The sequence below is a fragment of the Rhipicephalus microplus genome, chromosome 3 (assembly GCF_043290135.1).
Source record: "Rhipicephalus microplus isolate Deutch F79 chromosome 3, USDA_Rmic, whole genome shotgun sequence".
In the NCBI taxonomy this organism is placed as follows: domain Eukaryota; kingdom Metazoa; phylum Arthropoda; class Arachnida; order Ixodida; family Ixodidae; genus Rhipicephalus; species Rhipicephalus microplus.
Genome location: NC_134702.1, coordinates 78,680,515 through 78,699,871, shown reverse-complemented (window position 1 = coordinate 78,699,871; position 19,357 = coordinate 78,680,515). Strand labels below are relative to the sequence as shown.

General features: G+C 47.1%; 1 protein-coding gene across 1 annotated transcript in view; it reads right to left on the bottom strand.

Annotated features, from left to right (window-relative positions):
• Positions 1 to 9,602: 9,602 nt before the first annotated feature.
• The window catches only part of LOC119186078 (uncharacterized), a 47,298-nt gene continuing 37,543 nt past the window's right edge, over positions 9,603 to 19,357 (bottom strand). The window contains exons 4-5 of the mRNA XM_075889876.1: positions 17,226 to 17,490; positions 9,603 to 15,051 (exon numbers count right to left, since the gene is read on the bottom strand). Of these exons, the coding sequence (XP_075745991.1) occupies positions 15,022 to 15,051; positions 17,226 to 17,490 (295 nt within the window). The 3' untranslated portion in view covers positions 9,603 to 15,021. The remainder of the gene's footprint in view (positions 15,052 to 17,225; positions 17,491 to 19,357) is intronic.

The following is a 19,357-nucleotide window of genomic DNA, read 5'->3' as shown; positions in this document are numbered from 1 at the left end:
TGAACGGGCCAATCGTCTGCAATCTTCTGCGTACCTGGCAACATCAGAAATTGCAGTGTACTCAGAGGAGTCGGGCGTGTATGGGAGGATAGTGTCCAGCGTGCACGATGGTTCGCGTCCGTACAACAGAAAGAAAGGGGAGAAGCCTGTTGTCGCGTGCGTAGCGGTGTTATATGCATACGTGACGAATGGAAGGACAGTGTCCCAATCGGTCTGGTCTGAAGCTGTGTACATCGTCAACATATCACCGAGAGTGCGATTAAATCGTTCTGTGAGGCCATTCATCTGCGGGTGATATGCTGTCGTCATGCGATGAACCATGTTGCACTGAGCGAGCAACGTTTGAATGGCGTCAGACAAGAAAACACGCCCCCGGTCGCTCAAAAGTTCGCGGGGAGCACCATGGCGAAGAACAAAGTTGCGCAAGATGAAAAACGCAACTTCCCTCGCGGTTGCTGCGGGTAGTGCTGCCGTCTCCGCGTAACGCATGAGGTGGTCCACGCCAACAATTATCCACCTATTTTCAGAAGAAGACGTGGGAAGTGGTCCGTATAAGTCGATACCGACGCGGTCAAACGGACGCGCTGGACAAGGCAGAGGCTGAAGTGTACCGGCAGGGCGTTGAGGTGGGACTTTACGTCGCTGGCATGCAGTACAAGCACGTACGTACTTGCGGACAAATGTGTACATGCCGCGCCAGTAGTACCGCTGACGTAGACGGTTGTACGTTTTGAAAGCGCCGGCGTCAGCGCTTTGCGGGTCGTTGTGGAAAGCAGTACAGATTTCCGAGCGCATGTGGTTGGGTATCACTAACAGCCACCTCCGACTTTCAGACGTGTAATTCCGCCGATAGAGGAGGTCGTCTCGAATAGCGAAATGTGTGGCTTGACGGCGGATAGTTCTTGAGATCAAATTAGACCAAATTAGCTAACGGATCAGTCAGAAAGGCGAGGAGTTGGGAAATCCACACATCTTTGCGTTGTTCCGATGCCATGTCTGTGAAGTCGATTGGTGTTATGACAGCTGAAGAAGGTGACGAGGGGGTTGGGTCAGCCGGTAGCGGCGAGCGGGATAGCGCATCAGCGTCGGAGTGCTTGCGACCGGATCGGTATACAACACGAATGTCGTATTCCTGTAGGCGAAGCGCCCAACGACCAAGGCGCCCCGACGGGTCTTTGAGCGATGATAGCCGGCATAGAGCGTGGTGGTCCGTGACGACTTCGAAAGGGCGGCCATAAAGGTATGGGCGGAACTTCGTCAAAGCCCAGTCAATTGCGAAGAACTTTTTCTCCGTGACGGAATAATTACACTCGGCTTTCTTGAGGGTTCGACTCGCGTAAGGGACTACGTATTCTTGGTATCCTGGTTTTAGTTGAGCCAATACAGCACCAAGACCGACACCACTGGCGTCGGTGTGGACCTCCGTAGGCGCATCGGGGTCAAAACGACGTAGTATTGGAGGTGATAATAATAACCGCCGAAGCGCGGTGAAGGATTCGTCGCACTCTTTTGACCAAGCAGAAATGCCTTTGGAAGTTGTCAACAGGTTGGTAAGAGGCGCGATGATGGAAGAGAAGTTGCGCACAAATCGACGAAAGTATGAGCACCGGCCGATAAAACTTCGAAGCGTCTTGATGGAATTGGGCTTCGGATAGTCGGCCACGGCGCGGAGTTTCGAAGGATCCGGGAGAACACCCCCTTTGCAGACGACGTGACCCAGTATAGTGAGCTGACGTGCGGCAAAATGGCACTTCTTGATGTTAAGTTGAAGGCCAGCAGAGGTGAGACACGTGAGAATAGCACGAAGATGAACAAGGTGAGTTGAAAAGTCGCGAGAAAAAACGACGATGTCGTCTAGGTAGCAGAGGCACGTGTTCCACTTGTAGCCGCGAAGGATGGTGTCCATCATCCGTTCGAAGGTAGCTGGGGCGTTGCAGAGTCCAAACGGCATGACATTAAACTTATACAGCCAATCAGGTGTTACAAATGCAGTCTTCGATCGGTCAGGATCAGCCATTGGAACTTGCCAATATCCTGAGCGTAAATCTAAAGAGGAGAAATATTCTGCTCCTTGCAAGCAATCGAGAGCATCGTCGATGCGTGGCAACGGGTACAGATCCTTCCGAGTTATCTTATTGAGCCGGCGATAGTCGACACAGAATCGGATAGACCCATCTTTTTTGCGCACAAGTACAACAGGGGACGACCAAGGGCTCTGCGATGGCTGGATGACACCACGCTTGAGCATATCGTCGACTTGTTCGTTGATAATACGGCGCTCTTCCGCTGAAACTCGATATGGTCGTTGGCGTAAGGGAGCATGAGTACCGGTGTCAATGTGGTGCGTGATGTTCGCTGTGCGACCCAAAGATGGTTGAGCGCAATCGAAGGCAGAACGAAACTCTCGAAGAAGGGACAAGAGTTCCCTTCTTTGTGTAGGCGATAGCTCAGCGGCAACAGAGGGCTGGAATGAGTCTGGCGCGGGCAGTGTGGCCACAGGTGGCGTCATAGCATTGAGCTGGAGGTGAGGTGGGTGTTCGGCGAACTCCAGAGGGCGCAAGAGGTCAACGTCTTGTATGTTGCCCGAACATTCTCCGCGAAGTAAGGTAACTGGCGACGATAGCGAGTTCGCGACGAGCATGGCGGTAGCATCGGATTCCACGGTGAGTACGGCAAAGGGCAGGTGTAGGCTACGGCAGCGGGTAAATACGTCAGACGGAGTGAACAAAACAGTTCCGGCAGGAGCGGCCGTACAGGTCAGGGCTACAAGGGTGGATGTTCTCGGTGCTATTTCTGTGTATGCAACAACGACAAGTTTGTAAGTTTCAGAAAGAGAATCCACCAAACAAGAGGTTCGCAGCGGTGTAAGGGCAACTTCTGCACGTGAGCAATCTATGATGGCCCGATGACGCGAAAAAAAGTCTCATCCAAGAATGACTTCGTGGGAGCATGATGCCAGCACAAAAAATTCAATGGCATAAAGTTCACCTTGGATAATGACACGTGCAGTGCACACAGCTGTAGGTTCTATGCACTGCGAGTTGGCCGTGCGGAGCATCAGGCCCGAAAGAGGTGTCGTCACCTTTTTCAACTTGCGGCATAAGGTCTCACAAATTATGGAAACGGCGGCCCCTGTGTCGATAAGTGGTTGTGCGGCGGTCCCCTCAACATTGACGTCAATAACGTTTTGCGGCGAGAAAGATGGAGGCCTTAAGCAGTTCCAATTGTATGCAGCTGTTGCCTCCGGAGCTGCACTGATCACTTTCCCTCTTCCGTAGCAGGTCGGCGACGCATAGGTGACAGGGGGCGTCGTTGGGGCGATGGTGACCGATGGTTTGCGTAGGGTCGAGGACCGTCAGTGGTGTACCTTGATGGCGTCCTAGACGACGACGCCATTGGCCTGCCCACGGAGTCAACTGGAGGGGGATCTCGGTGACAGTGGCGGGCGACGTGTCCAGCGATACCACAGGCGAAACAGATGGGCCTATTATCCGGCGTCCTCCAAGCGTCTGAGCGACGGTAAAATGGAGCTGAAGATCTCGCGTAGATATACGGCGCAGCAATTGGGGTTGTAGGCACGACATAGGGTGGCGTGGCAGGTTGAGCATATGGCATACGCAGTTGGGTAGGCCGAGCAGCGACGGCGGCGTACGTGAGAGGCGTAGTGACTGGTGGTTGCTGATGCATCGGCGGAAGGGCCTCAGCGACTTGGGTCCGAATGACGTGTTGGAGGTCCGGTGCCAAAGCTTGCGCGGGCTCATGTGTCAGTGGCAGCAGTGACAGCTGGCGCGCTACCTCTTCGTGGACGAAGTCCTTGATTGTCGAAAGCAGCGGCTGCTGATCGGTAGGATGGGCAGCTAGGTGCAAGCTTGCGAGCGTGTCTGGCGTCGTGAGGGCTTGACGAGCAATTGCGCGCTACCTACGCAATTCATCGAAGCTTTGGCAGAGGGAAACGAGGACAGCAATTGGGGGGATTTCTCGCGAGCAACATCTGAAAGGCGCCGTCGTCAATGCCTTTCAAAATGTGCCTGATTTTTTCTTCCTCAGGCATGGTAGAGTTGATGCGGTTGCATAGATGCAACAAATCTTCAATGTAGCCCGTGTAGGTCTCGCCTGGTTGCTGCGCACGGTGACGTAAACGGTGCTCGGCTTGAAGCTTGCGTGCCGCAGGTCGTCGAAAGACGTCTGTAATAGCAGTCTTGAATGCAGACCACGTAGTAATGTCAGCTGCGTGGTTATTAAACCACAGTTGCGCGGTGTCCGCAAGGTAGAACGTGACGTAGCCCAGCTTACTTGGGTCGTCCCATTTGTTACTTGCGCCGACTTTGTCGTACCTCGCCAACCAATCTTCGACGTCCGACTGAGTGGAGCCCATGAAGATAGGAGGGTCTCGTTGAGGATACACGGCGCCGCAAGTGACATGGACGGTCGAAGGTCCCACCTGGAGAGGCGCCTCGGTGGCCATGTTCGTGTCACGTAGAGGGGGAAGCTTACGGGAGCGAAGTTCCAAGTTTGTACGGGAGTTCACACACCTCCACCAGATGTCACGCAGTTTATTTACGTAAACCTGCTGGAAGGCCGAAGAACGCCAGAAGAGCGAGGAACGCCAACAGGCCGAAAATACAAAACAAACGCCAGCTCGGGTCGCGCGTGTGCACCAACGCTGTGGCTTGCCGTTTCTTGCTGCTTCGTCGTCGTTCGCATAGTTCCCTACAATGATATAGTTACGGGGTCGGTGGCTTCTGTACAAAATACATTTACAGAGGAAAAACCACAGGCAACTCACTTGTTCGTCACTTGTTGACATTGTCCATGTTTCGCGCATGAAACCCTACTTCTGCCGCACTTCTCTGGACTCGCGCCGAGACGGCGCTCCAACACCCGGGGGTCCTGTTACGGAGATGAGCTGAAGGAAGAGGAAGGACACAATCAGCTGACAGGTGTTGTAAAAAATGATCTATTTTGAAGTACAATGTGGCCAATCCCCCATGTGGGTATGAGCCAAGATCTCCTAGGAGACAAGACAAGACAAGGTGTGCGAGTGTGACAATCAGCCATTGTGACTCTTGCCTGTAGTTTTTCCTCTGTAAATGCATTTTGTACAGAAGTCATCGACACCGTAACAATATTAGCAGAGAGTGAAAAACAAAAAAAAAAACGCCTGGTTATATTTTGCGGACTCTATTTTTAACCTTTAATAGATAGCGTACCGCTAAAAACATTTTGCTTGTACACGATTTCTGACACAAGAAAATTTGAGTGCGTCGTTGAGTGATGTCATTCGGCATAGTCTTTTTACACCAAACGATCGAAACGAAACCTTTATCAGTTTCAGCTGGAGCTCGATAGTACAGCTTGACAATGTAGATCAAATTTTCGTTGGAACCACGTCGCGCAGGTTTTGTACGTTTTACCACCAAAAAAATAATAAAACAGAACATTGTTGCAGAAAATCAGACGAAACTGTAGCAGGTCAGCGCGCACAAACGTAAAAAAAGTTCAGTGATGATTACATATTCCCTAATACGAATTCTGAGCGCAGGTTGGGTCAACGCCAAGTGTGGTTCAAGTTTTTAATGTAACATTTGTAACATGTTGCCATAGAAACTACCAGCGTTCGAGTACTACGCACAACACTGTGCATTGCTCGTGTCGCGACCCAAGCGAAACGCCGACAGTTTCATTAGGACAAGGGAAGCCCGCCGCAATGCGCTGCAGCCTTGCTTGCGCACGAACTCCGGCCATGAAGCCAGTGCGCGCGACGAAGGAAGAAGGTGAGGCTAGAGGCCAGTGGACATCGACAGACTCCGAGTTCACCCTATTTTGTACTCGTTCGCCCTATCGGTAACGCCGACATGTGCTCATGTGCGCGCGCGATGATCTCGCGGTGGGAAGAATAATACACCTTGAGCTTTCACCGGAACGATTGCGTTGTATACTTACCGGGTGCACAAATGTCACTTCGCTCGCTGCGCAATCTCTGTTGGCGGAAAGGGCGTGCTTTTCAGACACAGCGAAGTGACAGCTGTGACATTTGTTACTTCATGTTTATCTGTACCTGTGAGTACGTTTCGTGCACCATTTGTGCGTGAGAAACGCGCTGCACGTTTCGATCTGTCCACCATTCTTGATGTGACATTCCAATTTGTTGCTATCGCATTCATTTCTTCCTCCTTGTGGCGATACTGTGTCTTTTTTCGGTCTTTCTCTCATTTTTTTTCTTGATATTCGGTGTCTTTCTCTCTATCAGTATTTGTTGCTTCTCTTTCTTTTTATCTTTTCCTGATTTTACCTATGTCTTTTTTTCTCGTTCTGTGATTTTCCCTTTTTCTTTTTACTTTTATTCTTTCGTTCTCTCCATTTCTCTCAAACTTCTCTCTCTTCTTATGCTGTGATTTACTGTCTTTTTCCTCTTGTCACTGACTTTCCTTTTCTACCCCTGGCTATACCATGCTGTAGAAGGCTAATCTATGCTCTATTAGCGTGCCTGGATAGCTGAGTGGCTAAGATACTTGTCTTCGAATTGTGCGTCAGAATCTCACCTTGCAAAGATCCTCCCCCCCCCCCCCCCCCCCGCCCTCCTAGAATTTCTTTCTTCCTCTGTCTGTACATTTTTCCTCTCTCTGTACTCCTCGTTGTCTATAGCATTCCGCAACGGGGCAATCGGCACTCATGACGATGACGATCATGCCCCTTTCTCGCTTCTGGCGCTCACCCACAAAGGGGGATCGTCCAAGAACAAGGTAGCCGGATCTTTAAGTTAGTGGACTATAGATCTAAACCCATCCCATGGATTGTAAGTCTAAAGGTTGTTTTCAGTGAAGCAGAAAATGGAAACGATGACAAAGAGAGAGAACGCTGATCTCGCACAGCAGTTAAGATGCTTGCATCTTAAAGGGGCCCTGACACACTTTTTTATTATTTACTCACGAATTGAACACCGCAAAAATTTTAAGAATCCGTCCGATACGAGCGTAGTTGCAAAGATTTGTCACACGCTGCAATCGCATTCACTCTTCTCTCGTCGCGACGAAAGCACTGGAAGTTAAGCAGGGAGGGATGGCAGGGCCACCGAGAAAAGTCACACACGTCCCGTGACCTTGAGCTCTTTTTTTTTTTCTTCGAAAGCGTGGTTTTTCAGTGTGATTGCACGCGCACGCGTGGACAAGTAGCGGCCTCCCGCGGCGATATCTCTAACGACCGAGTGATCCGTGTTCAAATCAGCCAATGGCTGATAGATGGGATTGCTACGTGTGATTTTCGGGTATATTGCGTGATTTGTCGAGAAAAGAGAAAGCAATTTATAGCTGACTTTGATCATTTTTTTGTCAATTCCAGGCCACGTGCTGCGCTATATTATTTGGCTCGCGCGTTGTCGGGAGTCTACTACCGATCGGCAGCATTTTCTGACCATGCTCAGAAAATGTTGCAGGACCCCTTTAGGATAGTTGAATAAATAGTATACGACCATAATTAAAACTAATTAGCTCTTTAATAAGGTGGGTTGTGTGGTTAATTATGTCAAATGGGATACTTCAAATTCTTCATGCGAGAAACCCATCGCACTTCTGACATGTAGAACAGGCTGCCTCTAATAATTATTGTGGCGTAAAGAAAATCCGGAGAATTCAACTGAAGCACCGATAAGCGCAGTAAGCTAACGACTATAGAATGACGTCACTGTTCAGGACAGCGATTACAGAGGTGCAGTTCTCCTCCGTTAGTTAACGTATATATGTACGTCGTGCGTGCTTGTATTACAAGCGGAGCCGCTACACACGCGCAAAACGAAGTTCGGTTGATGCTTGATATAAACCCGCTCACTCATTCTGGACGTGTCGGAAGAATATGGCACCTGCGCTTTTTCGCGTTTCGCGGTTTTAATTTTACCGCAGAATCGGGAGAGTTTTATTACTTCTCAATCGTTACTATAGACCACTTTTACGAAATCAGAAAAAAAAAACGATTGGTTCTTCGCAGGAAAAACTCGAATTCTCCCGTGTTGCTTGAACACCTATTTCATTTAATTAATTTATTTATTTATAATACATCAAAGGTCCCAATGAAGAGGTTTTACATGAGGGGGTGGGCTATTACAATGGGTTAAAGGGGTAGATGTTCCATCGCTGCTTTGAAGTTGATGATACTGGAGTGGTGCACAACGTGAGGAGGAAGGCCATTCCAATCTAGTGCGGTCTTGACAAAAAAGGATGAAAGGTGCGCAGTGGTTTGAGCACTTGACGGTAAACAGTTTTCCCGTGGTTTATGTGGTCTGAATGACGATGGGCTGACTTGATGATGGGAGTACGAGGTGATCCATGAAAGAACTTGAAAAACATGCACAGACGAGTAGCGCAGCGGCGTGACGAAAGGGTGGCGGGGTTAGCACGAGATTTAAGTTCGGTTATAAGCTTGACTGATATGAATAACCTGAAAAGATGAATTTTGCCGCCCGGCTTTGCACTGTTTCAAGTGTTTTAGTATTGTTACTCTGATGAAGGTCCAAAACAGCGCATGCGTATTCAAGTTTTGGTCTGCTTAGTGTCTGATAAGCGAGTAGTTAGACCGGGGTAGGAGCTAGATGAAGGCTTCGGCGCAGGCAGCCAAGAGCACGGTTTGCTTCGTTAGTAATGTGCGTTATGTGAAGAGATCATGCTAAATCAGAACAAAAATGGACACCTAGATACTTGTATTCAGTTACATATGAAATATGAGTGTTATTGATGAAGTATGCGGGAGATGGGTAGTACTGTCGACGTTGAAAAGAGACTAAGGACGTTTTGTTTGCGTTAAGGAACATTAACCATGTTCTGCACCATATTTCAATTTTATGAAGGTCAGATTGAAGTTCATGATCATCTGATGTGTTGTTAACTGGGCGATAAATGCCACAATCCTCGGGCAAAAGTCTGACGTTAGAGGAAATATTATTCGGCAAGTCGTTAATATATATGAGAAAAAACAAAAAGTTAATTATTCTAACTTTTTCAATCACTCTCCCAAATGATGTCTTCAACCATCTTAAGATGCCTGCCGCCACAGAAAAGGTAACTGTGAAGACAGTGAGCAAATATCCTGTTTCCCTGATTGTTAAAGTATAGTGGACCTATTTCTTGAAACGTCTGGTGTATGCGCCGAAAATGAGCGTGGTTATGAGTGGTCTAGAAGACTGTAGACAAGGCTGGTTTCACCAGTGAAAGATAAAAAGAAACTTTAAAATATTTCACGCATGCGTGAGGGAAAGAGGAACAACAGGCTATGATAATAACCAAGCGCACAATTAAAACGTTTTGCCGAGAAAAGTCTCAACATAAGTATCATGCTCCGTATAAAAGTATACGTCATGCACCAATTAGCCAAAATCAAAATACTGCTCAAGTGTTGGCCTCCTCGTCTAACGCAAGACAGTGATATTTTGTGTCCCGTCGATCAGCATGTCCTTGCATGCAGGCGTATGTCCTCCCTGTCTCCTTTTCTCTTGTTAGAATAATGTTATGCTTCAACCAGGCCAAGCACGTGACTTATATTTCTACTCTTCTGAACGTTTTCGCACTGGGTGGTCAGTACAGCGCTAACTATAAAACTCCAAGACGCAGGAAACGTGAAGCCCAGTGAGCCGCTTTATTCAATCACGATTACAGAGTAACAACAACATGTAAAGGTTGACTTCTTCAAACAACCAGTCAACAACAAAAGATTGCAAGCAACTCTCGACAACAGAACTCAGAAGTACCAACACGCACATGTCAAGGGACGTCGACTCTCATCGGCTAAACAGGCACACATTCAGGTTGGTCGATGCTGTCTCTTAAAAAGCGAGAACAACGTGGCGAGAATCGCCGCCAAACCGCGTATAACACACACTCTTCGTCGAATACGTTGTCATCCCTACAGGTCGATCATGTGAGTACGTTTCGCTTATCGTTTCAGTAGGTCAGGCGCGTGTCTTTTCTTTTCGGAAAGACATGAACGCAGCTCTGCTGCGATGACCACAGGTGAATAGGACCACGGCGCGCGGAGCATAGCATTGATCCGTTCGATTTTTCGTTCCGCGTAGTAAAGTTTCTTTCGCGCTAAGAGGCCCCCGCAGTGCGACAATCCCTTGGGACGCTCTTTCACCGAAGATTGATATCCTTGTGCCACAGAGCACGTCATCGCGTTTTCAAAACACTCGGTTGATCCCTTCTCACTCCGATTTGAGTGCCGATTACTGCACTGTTAAAAGACCCACCTTTTTTCACCAAAGTAACATTTGCGATCGATATACACAAGGCCAGAAAACATTCGCACCGTATCGTGTCCCAGCCCTTTGCAATGATTGTCGACCATGTCGGCAAACTTCAAGACGAAGCTCTCACGACGGAGAGCTTGAAACTGCCGTAGTAGTCGATGGCCCGATCTGAAATCCCAAAACAGTAGCATCGAAGCGTATGTATACCGCCGGCAGCCGTTAGCCGAGAAAATTTCCTACCATGTTTCTTATACTCATAAAGTGCGTAGAGCCAAGGTCCTTCAAAAATTGACCAAATTAGAGTAATTTCTACCACCACAAGCAAAAGATGTATGAACTGTATGATTCACTTGTGATATCTGTGTTTTTTTTTTGTTTGTCTGCTATTTTCTATTTCGTGTTTTTTCGTGTGTTTATGTGCTCTTTTCTGCTCTTTTCGGTTATCTTCGTGTGATTATTGTGTAATTTTTATCCTTTTCTGTACTTCGGATTATCTTATTTGTTTTGCGATTGTCTCTTCTCTATTCTATGGTCTCCTTTGTAATGTTTCCCTGCTGTTTGGTGCTCCGAGGGCAGGACGTCTAACTGACAATGCAGGCATTTCGCTGGCTCGAACAGGCGAGTGAGCCCGTTGGTGACGAGGTGAACAGTGCGTGAGACGCACAAGGACGAGGAACCAACGAGAAACGCCTGTCCTCGTCGGTTTCTTGTGCGCCCAAACGCGCTTTGGGTTCACAGCGCTTTCACATTGAATGTGCGACGTCATACGTATTACTCACACATGTGCGTGGTCAACGCCTTGCTCAACGAAATAATTGGAATCGCCAACGCTGCTGGCTCTTCGCCTTTCTTTGCTACTGGTTCAGGGTTTCCTTGATGGGCCGTACATTGAATAACTGAGACAAGCCTCGAGAGCAGCGACTCTGCAACTATTTGTCAGAGACCTCCGAGGTTAAACCGAGACGTTCCCGTGGTGGAAAACCGTACTCTTTGAATGGCGGGTATACATCACGTAACTCTCGCAGGTGCTTCCCCTTTCTTCCTTTTGCTCGCGCTAACACATAGAGCGAATGGTCGAGCAGGGTTAGGAAAAACTTGTAAGAACAGCAGATTCAGTACTCGTTTGAGAATGTCTACGGACTTAGGTTTCCCAGCCAACAACGCAACAATGGGCAGTGGCGGTATTTACCTCGAAATGCACTCGCAATGTCGAATCTACCATTATTGTGCACCAAGAACCAAAAAGAAAAATTTCCACACGCGGCCGCCTATGCGTAAGACAATACCCCTTGAAATTAGTCACGCCTTTCAATGTTACTTCAGACTTCAACGCCAGCAACGCCGGGGAAGATACCTCTCGATTGGGTGTGGTGCTGAAATACCCAGGACGTAAGAATATTCTAAACCAAGCGCAAGTTCCACCACCTGGCTCCGTACATGCAAGCGTATACATTCAAAATCCTAGTCCTTGAAACGTATTAAAACCCCATTAAAGCAAGCATTACTGACATTTTACTTGCGTTAACACATTTATCGTCATTCAGTCGTAATAAAGCGATGAAAATTGATTTTAAGCCCTAATATTTTCACATCAGTTCACATTGTAGTTCGATCTGATCGATACCACGCACGCATGCACACGCACATAAAATGCAATCGATATAAGTAAACATTGAAATGTTGCCTTTCAAGGAACCCGTAAAATAGATGGGAGAAAATAGCATAACGTGGGCGAGACAAAACATGGGCAAAACAATTAAACGGACACAGATAAGTAGGTGCGCTTAACTAAGTGCTCGATCACCGTTCACTGTCACGGACGACACTTTGGCGTAGCTTCTTACGTACACACACACAATAAGAAGGCAATGCACGGATCGTTTACGCTGCTATTTACACGCGCATCATAAACAATACTGAAACAGTTGCCAGTTAGATTAGCAATCGTCAGAGTAACATCAAGAAGCAAGTATAAGTACACCAAGCATAAAATACTGTTACAAGATTGAACGACTCCGATTGATAGGGGAGGCGAAGAGAACCATGAAAAGGCAACGTCGGGAAATGATTACTGGTGACCACCAGCAAATACTGCTGACTCGTAGCATCCACAGTAATTTGCTTGCGCAAATTTTTGTTAAATGGGCCCCTATCGCATAATCATTAGACAACCTATACCTACTACTAGCTGTTTTTTTTTCTGTTACACTGCTTATGCCACTCTTTTTCTTTACTTGCTTCTTAGGTAGTGCTGGTTTTATCAATTTACTCATCTCCTTGTTTTCTCTGTTACTGCTAATTGAGTAATTTTTGTTATCCGATTTCGAACAGGAGGTTCCTCTGCAGCCTTGTGCTGTCGGACCTCCTCCTGCATATATACTGTGTACGATGTTCCCTTTTCTGTACTGATAACTGAAATAAACTTGAAGCTTGAAAGAAAACTTGAAAGTGGGAAGGCCTGTATGAACATTCTGCAATGCATGACCAAATTTGTGGTGTAAGGTACGACCGAATCGCTAACGCTTTTTTTATGGAATATTATGAATCACAAGAAACCACTGATGCGTAAATCAAGGCGGTACTACAATTGCTATTATTATAATAAGGTCACTCTAGCAAACATTTCTCTCTTTTCTACCCATTCCGTTAGAGGATATATGTTACGGAGATGTACAGACTTTGCCGAATTGGGAATTTATGTGTACTATAATTACTTTTTGTTTTGAATTGAGAGCGCACTACTTAGACGTGGACAGAAAGACAGGGACAAGCGCTTTCATGTATATATCATGTATCACCAACTCACCCAATCAGCCATACTATAATTACCCTTTGCATAACGAAAAGTGCAACTTTATTATATGTTTCCTGTTTTTTGTGCGTGTTTAGACTACGCGTAGTCCCGATGACTACACAAGAATAGCTTGTCAGAACTAATCGTATCTCTTAAGATGTTCCTAATCAAACTATCGAGCTTAGAACAAGCTAACTCCGCTTTATATTCTCATTGCGACCAAATGAACTCGTCTTCAGACTTTTACGGTGAGGACGAATGCTCTTTCTTTTTGTTATTAACAATGAGAAACTTACCGCTGTACTTTGTAATAACGCAAGAGTCAAAAAGTATTTTAAAAGATTCCGCTGGCCCTGGAAATTTCCGGCAAATTGCAGACGTGAAACTAGTGAAGGCTATCATTGAATAGCGTGATATATATTTCTAACTGGTAAGAATAACTATCTCTGAGCAGATAGCGTTCATAATATTTCATAATAACACTATACACCTTTTCAAGCGTTGGTGCCTCAAGATTTGACTTCTGTCCGTGTTTCTTTTGACACCGACACACCTCGATCGATTGATTAACAAATTGACACTCAAGATTGAACGAGAGCACACGCCAAGGTATGAAAAAGAGGGCGCGTTTTCTAGACACACCCGGAGTGATACCTTCAGCACATCAGGGCTCACCTGTTGCCAAAGTAATGAGGTGGCCTACATATTGCAATCCGTCATGAGCAACGAACGTTCATGGCCTGATATCAATATACAGTTCATTGCACAGCTCAATGATGGTGCCAAATTTCGAGTGCCGTCAATTAAGCAAACTACTAACTGCTCCATTGATTCAATCTTCGCCTGTCGAAAGCAGAGCATGGCCTAGGGTTCGGAAGATACGGTAGCACGTAAACTTTGCAGTTACTTCCAACAGCAATAATCGTTTTTGCTTCTTAAAGTGTAAAGTGTTTCAAAATCGTTAAACATTTTTTCTAAACAGCGCTTCCATAGAGGCTCCTGTACTGCGTTGCTGCTATGTACCCAGGGACGGCTCTATGCTCTCCCATAGTAGAGTAACTAGTACTCTAAATCGTAAACCACTTTTTCTAAACACATTTCTGCTCCTCAAGAGACGGCGTTTTTCTCTCCCATAGTAGAGTACCTATTACTCTAAATCGTTCCACCCACTTTTTTCTAAACACACAAGGGGACGGCGTTTCGCTCTCCCTTAGCAGAGTCCCAAGTACTCTAAATCGTTAACAACTTTCTTTCTGAACAAGTCTGATCTCAGCGATGGTGTGTATGCTGATCTGGTTGCTTGCCGCTTATATGCTTGCTGACGCTTAGCCTCGTGCTCATCAGTACATCGTATTCTGAATCGTCGAACATATTTTTTTTCTAAACAAGTAAACAGGCGCTTAACGGCTGCTGTTTAGTGTTCATCGGAAAGCCCCAATGCTGGCTGCTAACCGCACCTGCGATTTTGTCCAAAAACTCAGTGTATTGCGTAACTGGTGTACACTTTCTACAGGATTGATTGCGGCTACACCGAGAAAGACACAGACGGAAGGCTAAGAAACTGCGATGCTCTGCCTCCATTTCTTTGCCTTCTGGCTTTTTCTGTCACGCTGTAAAGCCACCATGAAACTTCACCGATTCGCCCAGTGCTCAGTCTTACTGATTGAACATGTATTTCACGGCCTGGCTGTGGCCCAGATTTTAGAAGAACGTGATCTGTAGCGCATGTGGCACCACGTGTGATAAAAAAAAAAGCCCCGATGCGCACAATCGATAGAAAACAGCGAAGGCTTTCGTGGAATGATCTCTATCCACCGCGATAACTTTCCACCGGTGAATGGCGCGTGGATTGATGACAGAATCCGAGACTCCGAGCACCGGGATGGAGCTCAGTCACCGACGGGTCGTAATGGCGGTGAGGGATTGACACCGTGGTCGGCAAAACGCGTACTGAGACGCAGAATCAAACGATGGGTTGCCCCTTTGATAGCTTGCATCACAGCCTCATCACCAGCTCTGACAGCACCTGGAAAAAGATTCGAAGAAACGTGACTTTTGATCGGAGAGCACTAGAAAACCTAGATAATCAAATAAATTACAGAATCTTTGATTAAAATGATAAGAAGATGGCCGAATAGCGGATGCCTCCAGCCTGGAGTCAAGGTTTCGACGAGAGGACGTATTGTTCGTGGCCGTCATATAACCAGGCCTCCACTACTGATTGATGATTGACACGTGGGTTTTAACACCCGAAAACCACCGTACGATTATGAGAGACGCCGTAGTGAAGGGCTCCGGAAGTTTTGACCACTTGGGATTCTTTACCATGCAGCAAAATATGAGCACACGGGCCTACAGTATTTTCGCCTCCGTCGAAAATGCAGCCGCCGCAGCCGGGATTCGATCCCTTGACCTGCAGGTCAGCAGCCGAGTACCTTAGCCTCTAGACCACCGCGGCGGGGCGTCTCTGCTTCTATAAGAACGGGTTTGAGTGCCACCATATTGCGCCTTTGTGTTTTGTGTCTTTAACAACTAAACAGTGTTATTAAACGAATACGTGTGAAAGTGGTCTCATTTTACCTGATAAAACTATTTACAATCAGTGTATTAGGTAAATAAAGAGTTTCCTATGTGAGGTATTCTACTAATAAAGTCTTCAACAAGGCCGATTTCGGGCAGGTAATTGACTGAACACAGTACGACGCGAGGCTATTTTGAAGGTCCGTGCGCTGGGCCGAATGTGTTGCGCAACGTTAACTGGTCGGGGCAAATCATGCCCATTTCACGTTCGAACAGCTGTCCCTCGTCGCGGTAGGAGGGACATTAGAGTAGTATGCTCTCCACTGTCTCGAGCACTCGACAACCGTGCTAGGACGGGACGCGGAAAAGTTACTTATACCATGGCAAACTCGGCACTAGCTTCACGTGAGGCGACAGTACTGATTACTATACCTTCACTCAGCAGTCTGGCTAGTTGTGATTACATCAGACAGACAGACAGACAGACAGACAGACAGACAGACAGACAGACAGACAGACATAAGGGCTGACGTATGGATGGACAGACAGACAGACAGACAGACATAAGGGCTGACGTATGGATGGACAGGTGGACAGATGAACACTCAGACAGACAGACATAAGGGCTGACGTATGGATGGACAGGTGGACAGATGAACACTCAAACAGACAGACATAAGGGCTGACGTATGGATGGACAGGTGGACAGATGAACACTCAGACAGACAGACATAAGGGCTGACGTATGGATGGACAGGTGGACAGATGAACACTCAGACAGACAGACATAAGGGCTGACGTATGGATGGACAGGTGGACAGATGAACACTCAGACAGACAGACATAAGGGCTGACGTATGGATGGACAGGTGGACAGATGAACACTCAGACAGACAGGCATAAGGGCTGACGTATGGATGGACAGGTGGACAGATGAACACTCAGACAGACAGACATAAGGGCTGACGTATGGATGGACAGGTGGACAGATGAACACTCAGACAGACAGACATAAGGGCTGACGTATGGATGGACAGGTGGACAGATGAACACTCAGACAGACAGACATAAGGGCTGACGTATGGATGGACAGGTGGACAGATGAACACTCAGACAGACAGACATAAGGGCTGACGTATGGATGGACAGGTGGACAGATGAACACTCAGACAGACAGACATAAGGGCTGACGTATGGATGGACAGGTGGACAGATGAACACTCAGACAGACAGACATAAGGGCTGACGTATGGATGGACAGGTGGACAGATGAACACTCAGACAGACAGACATAAGGGCTGACGTATGGATGGACAGGTGGACAGATGAACACTCAGACAGACAGACATAAGGGCTGACGTATGGATGGACAGGTGGACAGATGAACACTCAGACAGACAGACATAAGGGCTGACGTATGGATGGACAGGTGGACAGATGAACACTCAGACAGACAGACATAAGGGCTGACGTATGGATGGACAGGTGGACAGATGAACACTCAGACAGACAGACAGACAGACAGACAGACAGACAGACAGACAGACAGACAGACAGACAGACAGACAGACAGACAGACAGACAGACAGAGACGGACGGACGCTTCGCCCCACTTATCATAATCCACTCCGTGGATATGCTGTGATTTTTTTTGTGTGATGCTGAATCCGAAACCGGTACCTGGGGGTAGTTGTGGTCGACGGTGAGCGATGGTAGAGACACCGTCTTGTCGCCGTCCTTGAGCGTTACCATGGTGACGGTGGGTGGATGCTGCTGGTGCTGTGCCGCTAGAGCGGCCGCCATGGAGTTTGCCGGCTGCCCGCGCTGAGCGCCTCGTCCCCCAAACGGCAGCAGCGGAAGCAACGCCTCGGTGGCCGCGTTCACCATGCAAGGATCGTCGCCCCGCAAGGAGCGACTCATCGCAGCTGGAGGAGGCTTCTTTGGCCTGCACCCATGTCCCGAATAATCACAATTGTGGAATTGTGGCAGTGTAGGAACAGTGTATGAATAAGATATCATTACAGAGGGCACATGTAAAAGGTCGGTTCGTAATTATATATATATATATATATATATATATATATATATATATATATATATATATATATATATATATATATATATATATATATATATATATATATATATATATATATATATATATATATATATATATATATATATATATAACGATGACGCGTAGGGACAACGTAATAACGTTGTGCTTAAGGTGATTCAATGAACAACGCAACACGCATGCCCCCCTGGCTGTGAATAACGAGAAAGCCTTCATACGATGCCCTAATAACCTTAACGTGAAATTACATTCTTCGCGTCCAACCATACGGTGCTACAAAATGAAGGTTTTAGTGACGTTAGTCCCAACCATCTATAGACAAGAACAGACAGCCAGAATACAGCACAGCCATAGCACAAAGACATCGATTCAGCTGTTAATAACATCCACATTGTGTTCGACTTTTGTTCGCAAATAGGCAGCCCTCCAATAAGTCCTATCATGCGCCGGTACAAACACGTCAAGTACCCACTAAAGACCTTCCCCTTTGCATGCTTTAAGATGTTACTCCACCATTCTTGAACTACCAACGGAATATCTTGTTTTATTGAATGACCAGAATACATCCCCCAATATGAAAGAGCTTGATCATTGTGGACCGTCTTTAAGAACGCTGTTGTGGAATGCAGCTTAGGCATGAATACCATAAATATTCCCAGCTCTCTTCTGACGAGGCGTCTTCAACCACCACGAAAAAGTGCACTGCAAAGGTGCAAAAAAAAAAGATAGAGAACGTCAGTTGAGATGCAACTCTCAAGCGGAAACAGAAGAGTTCTGTATGAAGCTGTAACTTCTGTGACACAGCGCACTTCACCATTCGTGCAACCAAAAACCACGTTGACAACTGATAGGGTTCGCTCATGATTTGAAAGAAGAAGAAGACCACGCCAAGAATACTGTTTATGCACAGGAATATCAGATTTAATATTTTCTTGTTTTAGTGACTTTTATTACATCTCTACTGCCTTTATTGAGGCGATAAATATTACACCATGAACAATCTAATTAAACTTTCTGGTTTTTAGCCAATTTTGCATCCTAAGCCACTGGCTCCCAAGCTTTGCTTCGTTATCTTCAACTGTACATGTTCTGACTAGTGCATCGCACTTAGACATTATACCATCATACTTAGTAGTCGCAGAGGGCTAATATGAAAAGCAGCAAACTAGACGAACGCAGTCCAGCTCGCTGAGACACGAAAAATTGTGACCATCTCTATCTCCATCAGCATCACCAAGGCCAAAATGGCCGCCCGTTCGGCGGGACCGACATACATTGGCGTTCTTCAAATTTAGCATGCTCGTTGTTCGACACACCTGCCTATTATTTCGCTACGGGCCCTACGAAATCTGGCGATCAACATGCTTCGAAGCAACGTGACCACGGGTAAGGCCAGCAGCCAAAAAATGGCAACGGCGTCAGCGAAGAAGCTTCAGCCGCCGATCAGTCCCAGTGGTCAGAGAAGCGAGGGCGACAAGAAGGCGCCTGCTTCACCATCACTGCCGCCATCGCAGGCCAAGAGTACCACGGCAAAAGCCACGGCATCCGCAAGGAGCCACGGGGGCGACTCGACGGCCACAAAGGATACGGCGGCAATCGAATCAGAGAAACCCCTGCGATCGCTTTCCGGTGACGTCTTACAAAAGCGTCAGTCGCTGTCCTCATCCTCGACTGCATCGTCGTCGTCACTGGAGGAAAGAACGACAGAACAGCATTCTGAGCGCGACGAGCTTTA